The sequence below is a fragment of the Mercenaria mercenaria genome, chromosome 13 (assembly GCF_021730395.1).
Source record: "Mercenaria mercenaria strain notata chromosome 13, MADL_Memer_1, whole genome shotgun sequence".
NCBI lineage: Eukaryota > Metazoa > Mollusca > Bivalvia > Venerida > Veneridae > Mercenaria > Mercenaria mercenaria.
In genome coordinates, this window is record NC_069373.1 from 72,742,177 (window position 1) to 72,759,930 (window position 17,754).

A 17,754-nucleotide genomic window follows, 5' to 3' on the forward strand; every position below is an offset into this window, starting at 1 on the left:
TGAATTGCAAATGTTATTTCTCTTTGTAGCCAATATCTCCAGAGAAATCAGAAATGTCTTAAAAAAAGACATACTCTGGATGAATGTGTGAATAGTTTAACAGGGAACTACTTTTTTTTTCATTTCCTACTAACATTCATAGAGATGAATATTTTCAGGCTAGGAAACCTGTCTTGCTATTCTTCACAAAGAATTGTTCAATTGTTACATTATAACTGCAACTGATGCTTCTATGGGAAAAACCTACCACTCTCCTCCCTTAGGATGTACAATTTCTCAGGAAAAAGAACTACAATTGAAAGCTTGCAATAAACTTGTCTCCTTGAAATGTCAAAATACAATGTATCTGGTTCTATTCTTCACATTGTAAACGTAAACTTAAAAGTTTTTTTCCTGCATTTCTTAAAATAAAAAAAGAGCATAAATGCACACTGATACTCAGCATTTAGCTAGATTCTGCATGAAATTCCCCAATGTAACTACTTTCACCACAATCCCTACTCCTGTTAACTGATTTAATATGACAGAAATACTGGGTAAAAAATTGTCAAACACATTTAAATTTCAAAATCTTTTGCTTGTCTGAATGAAGTTTGTACTACTACTCTAACTCACCTTCTTTACATTCCTTTGCGACCTTGACCTCAAGGTTATCCATCTGTATCTGCCATTTCTTCTTCATGCTCAGATTCTCACGAGACTTTATACACCAGAGAACAACAAAGAAGATCACAACAAGTATAAGAACACCACCACCTGCACCCAGACCAATGATAGCTGGCAGAGGGAGAAGTTCCGTTTTTTCATACTTCAGATATCCAATCTGCTTACTAAAATTTCTTCCAACTTGAACCTGGAAAAGTAATTTTGAAAGTGTACTGATGTGCTGTTGTTGTTTTTTACAGCAAAGTTTTCTGCAAATCATTGTAAAATCCTGATAAGCTGTTCTTTCATATACGCAGATAGAATCAATACTGTATCTCTATACGAAAGCTATAATCTAATGTACTCTGAATAGCTGCTACTGCCTAATCTAGCATCATGTCTCTCATGTATTTTCAAACATTTAATTTTATTTAAATTCTGCATCCATTGTAAAGACCATAAAGAGTGTAATGTGAACAGAGTCAGTAAAGCTCATGTGGGATCATATATCCATTATTCATTATCAATAACGTTTTTGTTAACAGATGAAGACACTAAAATATAATGCCCGACACTTTTTTCAAAAGTACTGGTCTCTAAATGTATGTTGTCTATGGAGTATTTAGAGTCATAAATCAATATTCTTCATGCTAACATTTTAGGAGTACATTAAAAAGTGCAGCTAAAGACCTGCTATTTTACACTATTTTCTACTATGTGACAAACACTTTGTGAGCTTATATACATAATAATTTTTGTTTGTGTGGCTAACATATTCATGAGCTTTTCTACAAAACTTTTTTTTCTGTGTGAAATGCCTTAGAGAGCTTTTCTACACAACAGTTTTCTTCTACACAACAGTTTTTATTCGATCATCATTGATAGCTTTTCTCTAACATATTTCAGAGGTTTTTTTTTTTACACAACAATTTTTGCTGTGTGTCAATTGCCTTATAGAGCTTTTCTACTGAACTATTTTTTGTGTGTGGCTAACACTTTAGAGAGCTTTTCTACACACTTTTTTTTTACTCTGTAACACCTTTGAGAGATTTTCTACACAACAACTTTTTATTGTGTGTCTAATGTCTTAAGACAGCTTTTCTATACCACATTTTTTTTCTGTAAGACTAACACCTTTGATAGCTTTTCTATGTATGAAGTGCTTTTGCAAGATTTTCTACCCAACAATTTTTTTTACTGTGTTATAATGCCTCTAAGCACTTTTCTACACAACAATTTTTACTGTGTGACTAACACCTTATACAACTTTTCTAAAGAAACACAATTTTTTACTGTAATTGTAATGCCTTTGCGAGCTTTTCGATGGAACAACTTTCTACTGTGTGGCTAATGTCACAGTATTTTTTGCTGCATGTCTAATGCCTTAGAGAGCTTTTCTACAGAGCAATTTTGTTGTGTGTTTTATAAGGTGGTCATGCAGTATGTAACTGTAAAGAACAATGACAGAAAAAAGAGGACTTACTAAAAAAAAACAAAAAAACATACCACTATTTCTGGATATTTGCTCCCTTTCTCTGAAGCTGGCTGGTTCTTTGGTGGTTTGCAGTTGAGCTGGTTCCCATTTTTGTCAATAGATGTAACATTACAGAAGCCTTTGCCGATCTTTACGGTAACATCACTTGGGTTAAACCCGAGATTCAAGTTGCGACCCTATCAAACAATTAATACTAAAATTAGTATCAGATCCATTAAATAGTATCTACTGCTGTGAAGGTAAAATATAATAAATTACATATTCAACCCTTTGTTTGTACAAACAGAACACCTTAACAGGTATAATTGTTTATTGTTAAACAAAAGGATATGACTACATACTTGTGGTTTTAATTTGAAGATGTCTTAATTTGAGGATGTCTTTATTTGGAGGTTGTCTTAATTTGAAAGTGGTCTTACTTGAATGTAGTCTTAATTTGGATGCTGTCTTTATTTGAAGGTGGTCTTAATTTGGAGGCGGTCTTAACTTGGAAGCTGTCTTAAGCACAGGTTTTGCAGTATATCATGCAATAAACAGTATGAATAAATTACACCTGCAAAAGCTTAGCAAAAACATATTTTCCTGACAATTTAATACAACCTTGAAAATCAATACAATGGCAACAATATACTGCGCAATTGTTCTTGTAGATTTGTAAAGTGCAAGCGTAAGTAACTCTATCTGCATCCCAACATTTTTTAAGCAGAGATTCCATGATTTGATTTGGAGAGTTTATAAAACCAGGATTTAAAGTGCATACAGCCTACAACAGACTGATAAACAAGATGTTGTTTATTGCATTCGTGTAAACAATTTGTTGCACATAATTTCAACTGCAACTTTTTTTACTATACTTACAGGCCTATTCTCAGAATCTTTCCCAGCCCTTACATGTCAAGCATTCGGTTTTTTTTTAAAACTTATTACAGCCCACATATTTAGCTCAGTATAAAGAACACCAGATTGTAAATATTGTCTGTCTGATTTTCTAGGCTAGGCGTATATTCTCTATGATGAATTTACACAGGCAATACATAATTTGTCCCCAATACCTGGTTTATATGAGGAAGTTGTCAGCTTTTTGCACAGTTCCTGTTTAGTCTACACCAATGCATTAAGAAAATACTGAGTAAAAACAGTGTTAAACAGATACAAACCACCAAATTCACACAGTGTACAAAACAAATACACTATTGAAATTAACCTTAAGATTATCTTGTATCAAATATGGTACAAATAAGCAGGTGTTCTTTAACTTATGACAATACAAAAAGGTGGCAAATTAAACCAGGTGGCAACAACAAACACAGGTACAGTGAAAACCCAGTTAATGACACCTCTGTGGAGCAACAACCTCTATTCAATGAAAGATATTTTCTTTCCAATTACATAAACTTGTAACAAAACCAGAAACCTCTCTTCAATGATCTGTTCTTTCCAATACATACAGTTCTAAGGAAATGAACCTCCCTAGAGCAGCAACCTCTCTACAACAAACACATTTCAGTCTTCCCAGAAGCTGCACAGCTCACGTGTACTTACATTTATAGTGAGATAGTTGTCAGTTTTGCTCTGATAAGATTTCTCCATGCTGCCAGCAAACTCCTCAAATATTGGGTCGGGATAAATTGTAAACACTTCATTTTGTTTTGTGCGGTCAATGTACACGTTGTCCAGTCTTATTCCATAAGAGAACTTTACACCACTGACGGCAGTTTCAGGGACAGTATTGTTCGGAATCATTGGAGAGTAACAGACCATATAAGGATCACCAGCTAGTGGTATGTCGCAGTCCTGAAATATAGAAACATGTTCTGTATAATATGGATGTACAATGAAGTTCACATTTTATTTCACTTATACTGTAGAAAAATTTAATCAAGGACTTGTCAAATGTGCTTCACAAAAAGGCGTTTTTTTTTAGAAATTCTTCCAAATACTGCCAGATCCGAAATATAATTTATAGATAATGCTGAAGTCACAAGGGATTATAAATTTTGAAAACAATTTTTATTGCTGGCATTTTATTGGCTGAAAATACTCAATTAAAATCTGCTACTGGCAATTATTTTCAAGGCATAAAAAAACTGATTTTTTGTATTTCTAGTAATACAAAATATTGCTGGTAATATTCTGGTAATATCTCAACGGCTAAAATTTCCAAAAGCAATACACCGGGCAACATAACTGATAAAACACTTCCAGATCAGAAATGCTTTTAGTACGCGATATCACAAGTACCATATTGACAAAGCATTTGAATGATAAACTCATGTTTGGAAAACACTTTAAACCATAAACCTTGCATCCTACAGTGCCATAAAGTTATCTATGGCACTTAAACAGCAAAAAATTGCAGGCTTTTCAATGTATCCAGATACTGATTTCAGCCTGATATATTTCATGCATTCATTTGGATTTAAGTTTCATGGATCAACGCAACCATGAAATCCACGAAATTTAGTCCTCCACCAATATCAATGATTTCACAGTATACTGTATACGTGGAAAAGTTTGTGATGTAGAAATGTTCGCGAATTTGGTGAATTTATGGAATTCGCAAAAATATCAGCCAGCCTAAATTTCGACATTCACCAAGACATGTCATCATAGTCAAGTAAAGATAAACAAACTTAGCTTTGGAACTTCAGTTTTCAACAGATCGTGAATATTTCCAATCACGAATTCTGATATCGGCAATTTGCAAACTTTTTGACCTGTGAATATATCCACTAATACAGTATAACAACAGAACACTTTAAATTACAAACCCCATAGTAATCAGGAACACTCCTCTTCCTTCTACTACCCTCTTTTCTAAACACCATTTGTGCCTGCTGAATGATTTCCAAATTTGTGCCATTGACCATGATTTTAATACCGCCACTCACGATGCCTCGAATTGGTTCAACAGTGTACACAACTGGATCGTCAATGTAGACAAACTGCAGTGTACTCACAACATCCTGGTTGTCAAATTTTGCCCTAACGGCTGCAGTGGAATTCAATGACGCATTTGTTGTTACGCAGATAATTTGATTTGCAAGCCTCCTGGAAACACAATATTGAACAGATAGTCAGAAAGTTGCAATTCTTGTCAATGATAAAATGAAATCCTAAGCTAAGCACTGTTCAAACAGAATTATATTTTATACCTAAACCAGAAGAAAGAAAAGTGTAAAATTTTGGTCACAGTAGTAAGCTACTTATTCTTCATGGTATCAAAATTCAAAATATTTCATAACTATACATGTACAAACAAACTGGCATATTTTAAATGTATAGATTTACATAGTACACTTAAAACCCGTTATAGCGCTACTCGATATACCGCGGTATTCGTTATAACGCGGTAGGCTCTTGGCTCCGGAATTTCGGAGGGTAAAAAAAAAAAAAAAAAAAAAAAAAACCCGAGTCCGCGGCTGTTGTTTAATTTGATCATAACCAGCATTAAAATTACATGTACCTGTATACTTTGTACTTTTAACACCTTTGCCATGGCAACTGTGACAAACATCAATAATTGTCTGCTAGCTTACTTGTTTGCGTATCGCCTTTGTTAAAGTTTCAATAAATGTAGACATGTGACAATTAGGCAATCAGTATTGTGTCAAAATTAGATTGTTTGCATAACAAGCGTGTAACATTGGTCAGTCAACTATCAAACCGTTTAAGTTTGCACCAATTAAGTGGATGACATGAACACTTGAGTGAATAAAATCAAACAACAGGCCCAGTTTTGTAATAAAATGCAGCCGTTTTTCGTAATCATCACACTCAGTTCATCGGAATTAAGGAAGATTCGACACACTGAAAGCCATATTGAGAATGTTCTCCCTTTTTTATATCGTATATTAACGACGGTGATTTAACAATTTTCTATCTTATATTTCGATTTTCTTTATGTATTCAAAATTAAATTTTTTAAGACTGTCCGCATTTTTTCTCTTTTAGTTACATAAACCCCAAGTGCAATTGCATTGCATATGTAATTTTCACGACCGCGCACTCCTCACACAGCGTTATGTATGTTTACTGCCGGGATACACAATTCCAACTTTCTTTTAGAATCACGACAAAATGAGAAGATGACACAGCGTTATAATTCTTTTAATGTATTTTTCAGTAGCATTTATTTTAAGGTAAATAAATTTCCCGTGCATACGATTCTTATTTCTTAACATAAAACAGAGTCCAAAATACGTCTAATACATTACCAGTGGGTGGGGTATTGCATATACCGGAGATACAATCAACCCGCGTTATAAATTTAACCCCGCTAGATCCGCGGGTCTTGAACCTTGGACCCCGACGACAGCGTTATAACGGGGTCCCAGTGTACTACGTAAACAGATTTACTACACATATGTTTACCTGTTCAACAGTTGAAAACACCTCCTTTATTATGGAATAAATTTTATGGCATACTTACTGTTTGACTTCACATTTGTTTCTTCCAACCATCACCATAGCTGTAGTCCCTGATTCTAGATTTCTTCCATTAATAGTGACCCGTGTGCCACCAGAGACCGGGCCACGTCTTGGAGATATAGTTTTTAATTCAGGATCCTATAAGACATTTAGTAAATTATTACTGCTAGAGCTTCAAAATTCTTGCATATCAAGACATATACAATATTGAAGCCAAACAATACAATGATTTAACTTTATTAACTTATTATGCAAAGTTTTACGAAATACTCGTTGAAACTCCAGTTGCAACTTATGAACTTCAGATTAGTTTTAACTCTCTGACCTCAAAATGATATTATCTTAAGTGCAGGGCTTTGGCAGCTGCCGCTTTTGCTGGTTTTAGACTGATCTTTAACGTTTCAAACCGATTTATAAAATGATGTCCGCAACGAATGGTTGATCACAGTTTCAAATTGCCTATAAACATGTTGTCAAACCTTGGTAATCTGTCCATAATTTGCATGTGTCATAGGTAAATGAATGTACTTACTTAGTAAATGACAGCACTTACAATGCAGGTATATACAATGTAGGTAAGTAACTGTACTTACAACATAGGTAAATGACTGTTTGGCTAGAGCATCATACGTATTGTCAATTACTACACGAACCTTCCCAGTCACATATTGATCTTTTCGTCCAGTTTCACAAACGATTCTGAAGAAATAGTGTTTCAGTTAAACTAAATTTATGCACATTATTCTAATGCATCATAGCATTATGATATGTTATTAATGTTTAGTTCCAGCATAATATCTGTGTTACTAAACTGTTGGCTTATGTTTGTTTTGTTGGGTTACAAGTCATATCTGCACAGTCTGTTAGTTTATATGGCAATCCCTTTTGTTCAATCTACAAGACATTAATCTATGGACACTCTGACTTCATTTCACTGTCTTTGGGTTAATTTCAGAACAGAAGTCTTTTCAGATGAGGAAAATCTATATCTGATTTTAGAAGATAAATTTCCCCCTCTCAATATATTATATGCTTTGAAGATGCTTTGAAACAAAGCAAGTAATAGCAAACGCATTTTACCGGGTCCGTTAAATGAAGCATGCAACACCCCTTGCATCCCCTAGCCCATGCTTAAGAAGAACTTTATTATACAGATTAAACAGACACCCTGATGCCAATGGGCCAGAAAAGAAACCAATTAATTTAACGACAAACTGATTCCAAGACTCTGTCACATACAGTACAATTGGCTGTATATTTCCATGAAACCGGCTTTGAAATATATATTTTTTTTCTGGTTTGGATCAGATGCAAGCTGATATATCATAGGTCATAATTATGGCAATATCTCCAGCTTCCTGATGGTGGAGAAAGACCAAGGTGCCCTACTTGGCATTGTTTCAGGCATGGACAGACATTAGGGTAGAAACACTGACCTTCTGTAAGCTGATGAATTTAATATTACACCAGCAGACTGGACAGTCTTCAAATTTAGTATTTACAATTACCTCCCTTTAAACGTGTCAAATAAAATCTAAAAGGTGAATTTTCGTGCAAGGTAATGGTGAAATAATTTTATTCTTATAACATTTACAACAATTAGTAAGTAAACTGTTTTTATAATATTTACAGTAATATGGATGTACATGAGTAATATTTGTAATGGGTTATTTACCAACAAAGTGACATGTGAATTCAAAACACTTATGAATATTAATTAGAATTATCTCAAAGACAGGAATCAACTATGATGCGTGAAATACAGTATTTGTCTAGCAAGTAGCTAAATAAAAGTGACACAAAATGTATCTCAGCTATTGTTCATAGACACTCATGTCCCCAGCAATCAACATTCTCAGCTTTAAATGTAATAAAAGTATCTGCATTAATATGACCCACAGGCTGTATCAGAAATGGAACAATTAGGAGAAACAATTAAATACTCACTTGTGCGGTGGCTCATATTCTTCTAATTTTGGATTACAGGCAACACCCGCTACACTGATCCCACCTTCAATATCTTCTCTACGCTTACCAAGATTTTTACCAATTATTGTCAACTTTGTTCCTCCCATTGTAGGCCCAGTCGTGGGTTCAATCTAAAAACAATCATAATGATTTATCATTATTGTAAATAGTTCTCTGAAATTTGGTAATAAAAAACTATTTTTTCAGTATTTAAAGTTGTGTTCTATTACAGAAGGGATTAGAATAAAATCATGCTATTACAAATAATTCCTGCAGTACCTGCTTAGAAAAGTCAGAATGATCTTCTGATTCATTATTTTCCATTTCTGAAAAAAAGTTTCCTACATAAATTTCAATCAATTTACAGCAAGAATGCAAGATATATCAATTCAAAATGTATGTCAGAAATTAAAACTACTGTAATAATTTCGCTTCCTCTAAGGAATTGAAAAACCTATTTCATACTAAGATCAATATTGTCAACTGAAAATGACCACTGTGGTGCTGCACATTAAATATTTAAACCTGTTTGATGTTGCACATAAAATCTATAAACCTGTTTGGTGCTGCACATTAAATCTATAAACCTGTTTAGTGTTGCACATTAAATCTATAAACCTGTTTGGTGCTGCACATTAAATCTATAAACCTGTTTGGTGCTGCACATAAAATCTATAAACCTGTTTAGTGCTGCACATAAAATCTATAAACCTGTTTAGTGCTGCACATAAAATCTATAAACCTGTTTGGTGCTGCACATAAAATCTATAAACCTGTTTAGTGCTGCACATTAAATCTATAAACCTGTTTAGTGCTGCACATAAAATCTATAAACCTGTTTAGTGCTGCACATAAAATCTATAAACCTGTTTGGTGCTGCACATAAAATCTATAAACCTGTTTGGTGCTGCACATAAAATCTATAAACCTGTTTGGTGCTGCACATAAAATCTATAAACCTGTTTGGTGCTGCACATAAAATCTATAAACCTGTTTGGTGCTGCACATTAAATCTATAAACCTGTTTGGTGCTGCACATTAAATCTATAAACCTGTTTGGTGCTGCACATTAAATCTATAAACCTGTTTGGTGCTGCACATTAAATCTATAAACCTGTTTGGTGCTGCACATTAAATCTATAAACCTGTTTGGTGCTGCACATTAAATCTATAAACCTGTTTGGTGTTGCACATTAAATCTATAAACCTGTTTGGTGCTGCACATTAAATCTATAAACCTGTTTGGTGCTGCACATTAAATCTATAAACCTGTTTGGTGTTGCACATTAAATCTATAAACCTGTTTGGTGCTGCACATTAAATCTATAAACCTGTTTGGTGCTGCACATTAAATCTATAAACCTGTTTGGTGCTGCACATAAAATCTATAAACCTGTTTAGTGCTGCACATAAAATCTATAAACCTGTTTGGTGCTGCACATTAAATCTATAAACCTGTTTGGTGTTGCACATTAAATCTATAAACCTGTTTGGTGTTGCACATTAAATCTATAAACTTGTTGGGTATTGCATCTAAATCATTAGACCATTGTGGTGCTGCATATCAAATCTATAAACCTGTTTGGTGCTGCACATAAAACTGTAAGACCAAAGTAGTGCTGTTCATTCAACTGTGCGACCAGTGTGGTGCTTCAAATGAATTCTATTGTATGCTGTGGTGCAACATATAAAAAGGTAATTTTATGGTGTTGAATGCAACATCAAGAGATATGCTTTTAGAACTGAAAATTTGTAGACAGCAGATGGCAGTTCTATTCATGTAATAATTTAGTCAAAATGAGCATTTTCAGTTCGATCCATTAGTGATAACAGATTATCTCTTGGAAATGCACTATTGACAGATGGTCCGATATGAGAAATATTCTAGGGGACTTATGTATTTCAGAAATTTGATGGCTCTTTTATCTCTGCATCTGTCTGAATCATTTTCACAGCGTGTAATCTACATTTTGCTATCTGAATATCCCACTATCTAAATATCCCACGTCACAATATAAAGACTCAAAATACATTATGACAGAAATAACACTACTAAAGATATAGACGATCTTTATAAGTGCTGAAGCTGATAATATTATCACCATTACGGAGGATTTTTGAAGTGTTCATTTAGCTAAGAACTTCACTGGCTTATGCAACACAAGTTCACAGCAAAAACCAGGCAACTAAAAGTGTTCACACTCCAACCTAGGTGTAATCTCTTACACTATTTATTTCCACATTTGGACACGAATACATGCTGTTTAACCATGAATTGGCTGTATACGAGCAGTTACTATGCACAACACACGAGTGTCTGTCGTGAATACACCAACCACATTCAAAATCAGATTCCAAAAGGATGCAACCACCGCAGGTGTCCGCCATTCCGTTACATTTATAAACCTTCACTGAAATATGTAGCATATGTAAATAAAATTTCATTAAGAATATGACTGGTAACTCACACTGCTGATTTCTACATTTGGACAAGTTGCCGTGCTTGGAAGCCATGCATCTTTTGTGCATTGACTGTTGATCCTACAAGTGTCACCACACCAACCACATTTGTATTCACTCTCCATGGAAATGCAGTCACCACACGTGTCTGCCATTGAACTGCATTTGTACATGATCACTGAAATATTACTTATGCTGTATATACAGTCAAACTTTGTTAGCTTGAACTCGACAGTACCGGCAAAGTTTCTTCAAGTTATCACTAGTTTGAGCCAGCAAAAAATGTACATTATTCATTCAACTGAGTAAAAATTAATGTAAACTTTCATAACTCAAATAACTTTTTCCTTTCAAATCTGGCACATACTGATGCAATTTTTCCTGACTTGTTTCTTTGATAAAACTGGAGCAACTATTCAAAAGTATTCCAGTCTAATGAAATGGCTGTCAGTTAACCTAACCAGTGTCCTTGAATTTTGTACCAGTAAACTTTCAAACCTTCTATCTGCACGTAAGTGGCAAGTCTACAGAATGAATGACTTCCGACATGTATTTTTCTATTTAAGTACCAGACATAACATTTATGTTGCCCCTGAGTATCAAATCGGCAACCTCTTACATCAAAGGCTCAGGATTGACAAAAAGAAGTATGCAGGTTGACTTATAACTAACCTTGGATTTTCTCAGGATTGTCTAAGGCCCTTTGTACGCTGTGAGGAGACTCTCTCCAGTAGATACGGAACACAACATTAAATTCTGGTCGCATATCTGGGTAAGAAAACTGAAAAGGAGAATTATTGTAATCTGTATATAAAAGCTAAAATCAGTACCGATTAAGATGCAGCTGAGGCTGGAGTAAGTTAATATCTTTGGTATGGAAGGGATTACATTGTTTACTATAATATCAGGATGTTATTCAATTTGATGTTAATCATGAGCTCTACTACTCATTGACGATTATGAAAATTAAAAAAAATGTTGCTGTTAGTGAAGATGCTTATGATGGTTTTGATGATGATGATGATGATGTTTTTGACAATGTAAATGGTAGTGATGATGATGAAACTAGATTACAAGTACATGTGTTTAGTTCAGTATTAAGGAAAGAGAGCACTGTTCAGACATAAAACTGGTCTGTGTAATAACCATATAATTTAACAACAACACGGTGCTATTTCTTTCTCATAATAAAAGAATCAAATAACTGGGCATTGTCTGTATCTGGTAGAATGACCACTCAATTAATCAAGGGAAACAAAGGCAAGCACTAGTGATGATATTTCACCCATTATTCAACATGATTGTCTACCAAGGAATATATGTAGTATTACTTGGTGTCTTCTCTGACAGGCCATTTACCAAAGAAGGCCAATGGCCACTAAACATTGTCATTTAAATATTTTTCCAATACAAGTATACTGTTTCCAATCAGACTTGACTTCTGGGATTGACTTATGACTTGTTTTCACATCCACTTACATTAACTTCGTCACATTGTATGATAATTTGATCCGAGCCAGGATAGTCACTAATTATAGCTCCAACTTCTTTGACTCCGAAGAATTCGCAACGTATGTCCTGTTTCATAAAGTCTTTCATGTGCAAAGCTTTCACTGTTATACCCTTTGTGATGCCGGATGGGACGAGTATCTTGTCTTTGTTTGTTCCCTGAAGTTCGATCCTTGGGCACTGATCAGGACCGATTGGGCTCTGTCCTACTGACTGCAAAAACACAAAAATCTAATTTTTAATCTACATATTAGATTTTAATCATATCTACATTCAATGTTTTTTATTGGAAAAATGTTTAACAGCCAAAATTCTCATTCTAAGTCACTGAGGCTGTGACATTCCTTGTTCAAATATAGCAATCCTATAAAGGTAACATAGAGTACATGTTTTCTTCGACTGAATATTTTAGTTTTTATAAAATTACTGAATGACTAACAAGTCTTCCTTTACACTGGGTGAGACAAGTATGTTGGTGTATTTCATTTGCAAAGGTGAAAAAACAAATTTCCTCTTTAAACTTCATGGCTGTGAATTAAACCAACAAAAGGGTATGCTGACATGCAAATAAATATTTTCAACAGCTTCTTCAACATTTGCCTTGGATCAAACTTACAACATGTAACAATGTAGTCACTGTTCTCCTTACAAACTGCATTATAAAGTTTTGAAAATATATTTCCATGTGTAAAACTAGCGTGTAAGCTAAAAACTGATCTAAAAGATCAGTAAGTCTCGAAAACCCCTAGAATATGTCACATGATGGTCAAAAAGGTAATGCATAGTGTGCCACTGTTCGATAGTCTAAACAAAATTAAGGGACTGTTCTCAATAATTTAAGGACAGGGGTTTGAAAATTTTGTGCATTCTCCTGGTACCAGATGTTCAGTAAAATCGCAAATGTGATAATTCAGACACAATCTATGTACCTGTAACTAATATCTCTCTGTTTTTCATGACATTTTTTGTTAAATAAGATGTCAATGTTATGGAAACCAATTATTTTACATGTCCTTAACATTCAAATTGTCGGAAAGATTTGGTCCGTTTTCTTATAATATATCCTACATACCCCTTTGCAAGTCACTAGTTACTTGTACTGCATTTTATAACTGCTTTTTATACATGACTGCGCCTGTTAACAAGAGCTGTCCGTAAGACAGCGCGCTCGACTTTTCTCAGTGCTTGACTCTGAATTAGAGCTTTGCCAGTAAAAAAAGTTAAAAAGGGACATAACTCTGTCAAAATTCAAATCAGAGTTATGGGAATTGTGTCTCCTGGTGTAGACTTTGATAGTAAATAACTATTTTGAGTTTCAAGTCAAATGCTTTAATAGAACAGAGATATTTGACTTTATCAAAAATTTTAACAAAAAATTCTAAGTTAAGAAGGGGCATAATTCTGTCAAAATTCAAATCAGAGTTATGGGGATTGTTTCTCCTAGTGTAGACTTTGATGGTAAATAAGTATTTTAAGTTTCAAATCAAAAGCTTTGATAGTAACAAAGATATTTGACTTTATCAAAAACTTTGCCAAAAATTCTAAGTTAAAAAGGGGCATAACTCTGTCAAGATTCAAACCAGAGTTATGGGGATTGTTTCTTCTGGTGTAGATTTTGATAGTAAATAAGTATTTTAAGTTTCAAGTCAATAGCTTTGATAGTAACTGAGATATTTGACTTTATCAAAAACTTTAACCAACGGCGACGCCGGGGCAAGTGCAATAGCTTTACTTTTTCTTTGAAAAGTCGAGCTAAATATGTATTCAATATCTTTGATTAGGTCACTGTTTTTTTTTTAAGGTCATGGTCAAACAGATTTAAATTTGTAGTTCAATTAATTTTAAATTTAACAAATTTATTTACTCAAATTTACTCACTAAACATATTTACTCACACCACATGTATTTACTCAACATCAAAGAACACCCTTTTTACTACACAAATATTACGAATTGATCTGGTTACAAAATTTTGAACAGATATAAAGAAATACAATGAATATTTTATAAATGTAAATGGATTCTTGTATTGTTGCTAATAAAACGTATTTCAGTCCAACACCTCATGTTTCTTTACCAAACAATTAAACCATTACATCCAAATTGGTAACTGAATCACAATGCAAACACACCACACATGAAAATCTGTGAGTGATCTCCCCTTGGGAGTACTCTTCAGTATTTTACTGATGGAAAACAATCACATGCAATTAAAGACTAACAATCCTGACTGCTGTGTATCTATGCATGGAAATCCCTGGAGTTATCAATATTTCATCAGGATTTGTGCTAACAGAGCCAAACACCATACCAGTATTGCTTGTTTTATTTTTATGATGTCAATTTGTGGTATCATATTAAATTTTACGTTTGTTTTATAGGCAATGCCAGTATCTGTATCAGAAAGACAGACTGCATTCTGGAATAATTTCACATCATTTCCTGCATAAAATGAAGTTCCAAAAAACTGTCCATACTTTCGGAACCAACAAAGAGCAATATTTCAGATACAGCCAGGAGTACAGGAGAAGTCTGTCGTTTGCTTTGGGGTTAACACTGTTTTTCAACAGTATTTCAGTTAGGTAATGGCGGGCAGCTAACCTAACCAGTGTGTACCTAGGTTCTGTACCAGTACAAACCTGTTCTCTGCAAGCAACTGCCAACATCCCCACATGAATCAGAGGTGGTGAACGAATGATTTCAGACAATGTCTTTTATCAAATTGTCACTGAGAACACAATTATGCCTTGCCCAAGGATCAAACTCATGACCCCGCAATCCTTAGATCTGCACTCTCCCTATTGAGCTAAGCGGGTGGTCTACAGGCAGAGCCCTCGATCGGCCGTTTTTACCGCCAAATATCAGCTGCTTCCCCAACCAAAAAAGTATCCCTTTTTCCCCCTCCAGTGAAAAATCACCCTAACAGGGAATTCAGTAGACCCGAGGTCCCGAGTTTTGACCCGCGAACATCGATAAAAGCTCGTATTTGACCTACACAGAATATGCCCCGTGCATCGGGTTGACTTGCAGAAATTTTCGTTGATGCGTCTCGAGTTTGAAAGTTCTGCCCCTTGTCAATCAAAATCCAAGTCAATTTCAATATTGTTTGAGGTGATAATTGGAAATATGGCAGTAGGCGGAGCGTCATATGTTAATTAGCTACAAACAGATGTCAATCACGCCACGTGCCGATTGACACGAGGTCATCTCGCGGTTTGTATTCAGTACAATAATCCCTGTCATTATCAAAGGTGTTTATTGATCAATGTGTAAAAGTTAATTGATAAACAATGCAGATTTAGATTATCGTGTTTGCACCACTGTTAATTAGCGGTATGTAACTTATGTTGTCTTGTTATATGACTTGCCTAATTACTATCTTATTACTAAACAGAACAACAAATTGGATAATTAAAATCAAAATTTTGTTTGCTTGATACGATTATATGAGCCGGTCAACTGTTACGGTCTATAGAAAAGTTATTATCATTATCGAGGCTTTGTTTGGTCCAAAACAAATTAAATGCTTTAAAATAAGCAGAAGTTATAAGTACTGAATAGGTATGGTGAAAAAAAAGAAATTTTCTTTTTAGCCTCGAGTCTATTTTACAGTGGGCAGCACTACTTTGTATTTCATAAGTAAGATGATACTCACATTTTTACCATACACGAGAGCCTGTTCCTGGCAGTTGTTATCCACATTGTGAGTACATACATGATTCTGTATGCACCATGTGCACGGGAACTCGCTCAACGTACAGCTTGTACACCTGAAATACAAGAAAATACCTTTTGAATGTCAATAAAAAACCATTCCCATCACTTTTTTTCACAGCAAGCTAGGTAGGTCTAATGTAAATCGGATCCTCTTTACAGCAAGTTATTTTTGGTTGCAGATGTCAGGTGCGAGTTTCATTTATCTTTTTTGTTTGTTTGTTTCGTTGAGTTTTAAGTCAAATGGTCACAGTTCATGTCAAATGGCAACTTTCCAGTTTTTACGGTGTAGGAAGACCAAAGGTGCCCCATCAGGCATTATTTCAGGCACAGGCAAGTAACTGAATACAACCATCAGCCTTCGGTTGGCCAGCCGAACTGCTTTCTCAGTGACGACCAGGGCCAAGTACAAACTCAAAGGTGCACGGGACTCAAAGTCGGCAGTCTTAACCACTGGGCCACGGAGGTCCCAGTCATGATGTTGCACAAAAACTGATGTCTGAAAATTCAATAGTTTACCATTTTGATTATGCAATTGGTATCATCAGGTATAGTAGTATATATTTAAGCTGCATCTGAACTTCTCTCTACAAACCCTACAGCTCATCAAAAATCTCTTGGATTAGAAATAATCTCTCAATATATGATAGCACCAAAACAAACTATACCTCACATACCAGAGCTTTCAACAGATCGTCAAAAGTTTCTTACCCACTCAGCAGCTATTATAGTGCATGTCACTGAAATAAACCCAGCCAGGTGGCTTATGAGGCCATTTAGGCTCTCCAATGAAAAAAACTCTTCAAAATTAATCATTGTTAATCACCTTTGAGTAGTGATAAACCAGACTGGTGAAATGTGTACATCATCTTTATAATGGCAAAATAAATCTTAAAAATATATAAAATATGAAAATCTAATTCCATTAAGTAAATGGAAACATAAAATCTGAAGGAGGTTCAAGTTGGGGAAGAAATTAAGAGATAATATTTTACACCATAATAATGAATAAACATGATTGGTTATAGATAGCCTTATCAAACTGAGAGTATGCACTCATATCAATTCTTCAATTTGTGATATTTTTCCCCCAAGTTTTAACTTCCCTTTTCAAGAGTATTTAAAGTTATATATATAATATACACCAGTATTAAGTTCCGCACTGAACATGGAAGAGGATAATGTCTGTTACTGTAATGTCAAGATTGTCACACAGATCATCAGCCTTGCTGGAGGTGAGCATAACTAGGCAAGAATTGCCAGATGAGCATAACCAGGCTAGCATTATCAGCTTCAGATGCGAAAAAAACTTACATTTTATTTCATTCTTTACAGGATTTAAGATTACTGGCATATGAATAAACATAAAGGAAGGGACACAGTGTTGCTGGTGAGGCATAGAGGTGCATGAGCGGCACAGTGGATTGGTGCCTGTGAGGCAGTAGTGCAAGTGAGGCAAAGTGATGAAGATAGGAAGTGTCTGACTCCAGATCCAGAGACTGCAGATTCAAAGAGCGAAACCTTTCTGCGGT

At 34.8% G+C, this 17,754-nt stretch overlaps 1 protein-coding gene across 6 annotated transcripts in view; it reads right to left on the reverse strand.

Moving 5' to 3' along the window:
* LOC123529213 (plexin-A2-like) overlaps positions 1–17,754 on the reverse strand; it is a 134,260-nt gene that overhangs the window by 19,095 nt on the left and 97,411 nt on the right. For 5 of the 6 annotated variants that reach the window (XM_053522248.1, XM_053522249.1, XM_053522250.1 and 2 more), the window contains exons 9-19: positions 16,164–16,278; positions 12,479–12,721; positions 11,672–11,780; positions 10,766–10,950; positions 8,519–8,670; positions 7,165–7,270; positions 6,573–6,709; positions 4,912–5,191; positions 3,683–3,934; positions 2,152–2,316; positions 616–853 (exon numbers count right to left, since the gene is read on the reverse strand). In XM_053522248.1, coding sequence (XP_053378223.1) covers positions 616–853; positions 2,152–2,316; positions 3,683–3,934; positions 4,912–5,191; positions 6,573–6,709; positions 7,165–7,270; positions 8,519–8,670; positions 10,766–10,950; positions 11,672–11,780; positions 12,479–12,721; positions 16,164–16,278 — 1,982 coding nt within the window. Of the gene's footprint in view, positions 1–615; positions 854–2,151; positions 2,317–3,682; positions 3,935–4,911; positions 5,192–6,572; positions 6,710–7,164; positions 7,271–8,518; positions 8,671–10,765; positions 10,951–11,007; positions 11,178–11,671; positions 11,781–12,478; positions 12,722–16,163; positions 16,279–17,754 lie in introns of all 6 variants that reach the window. The other variant, XM_053522251.1, reaches the window with a different exon arrangement.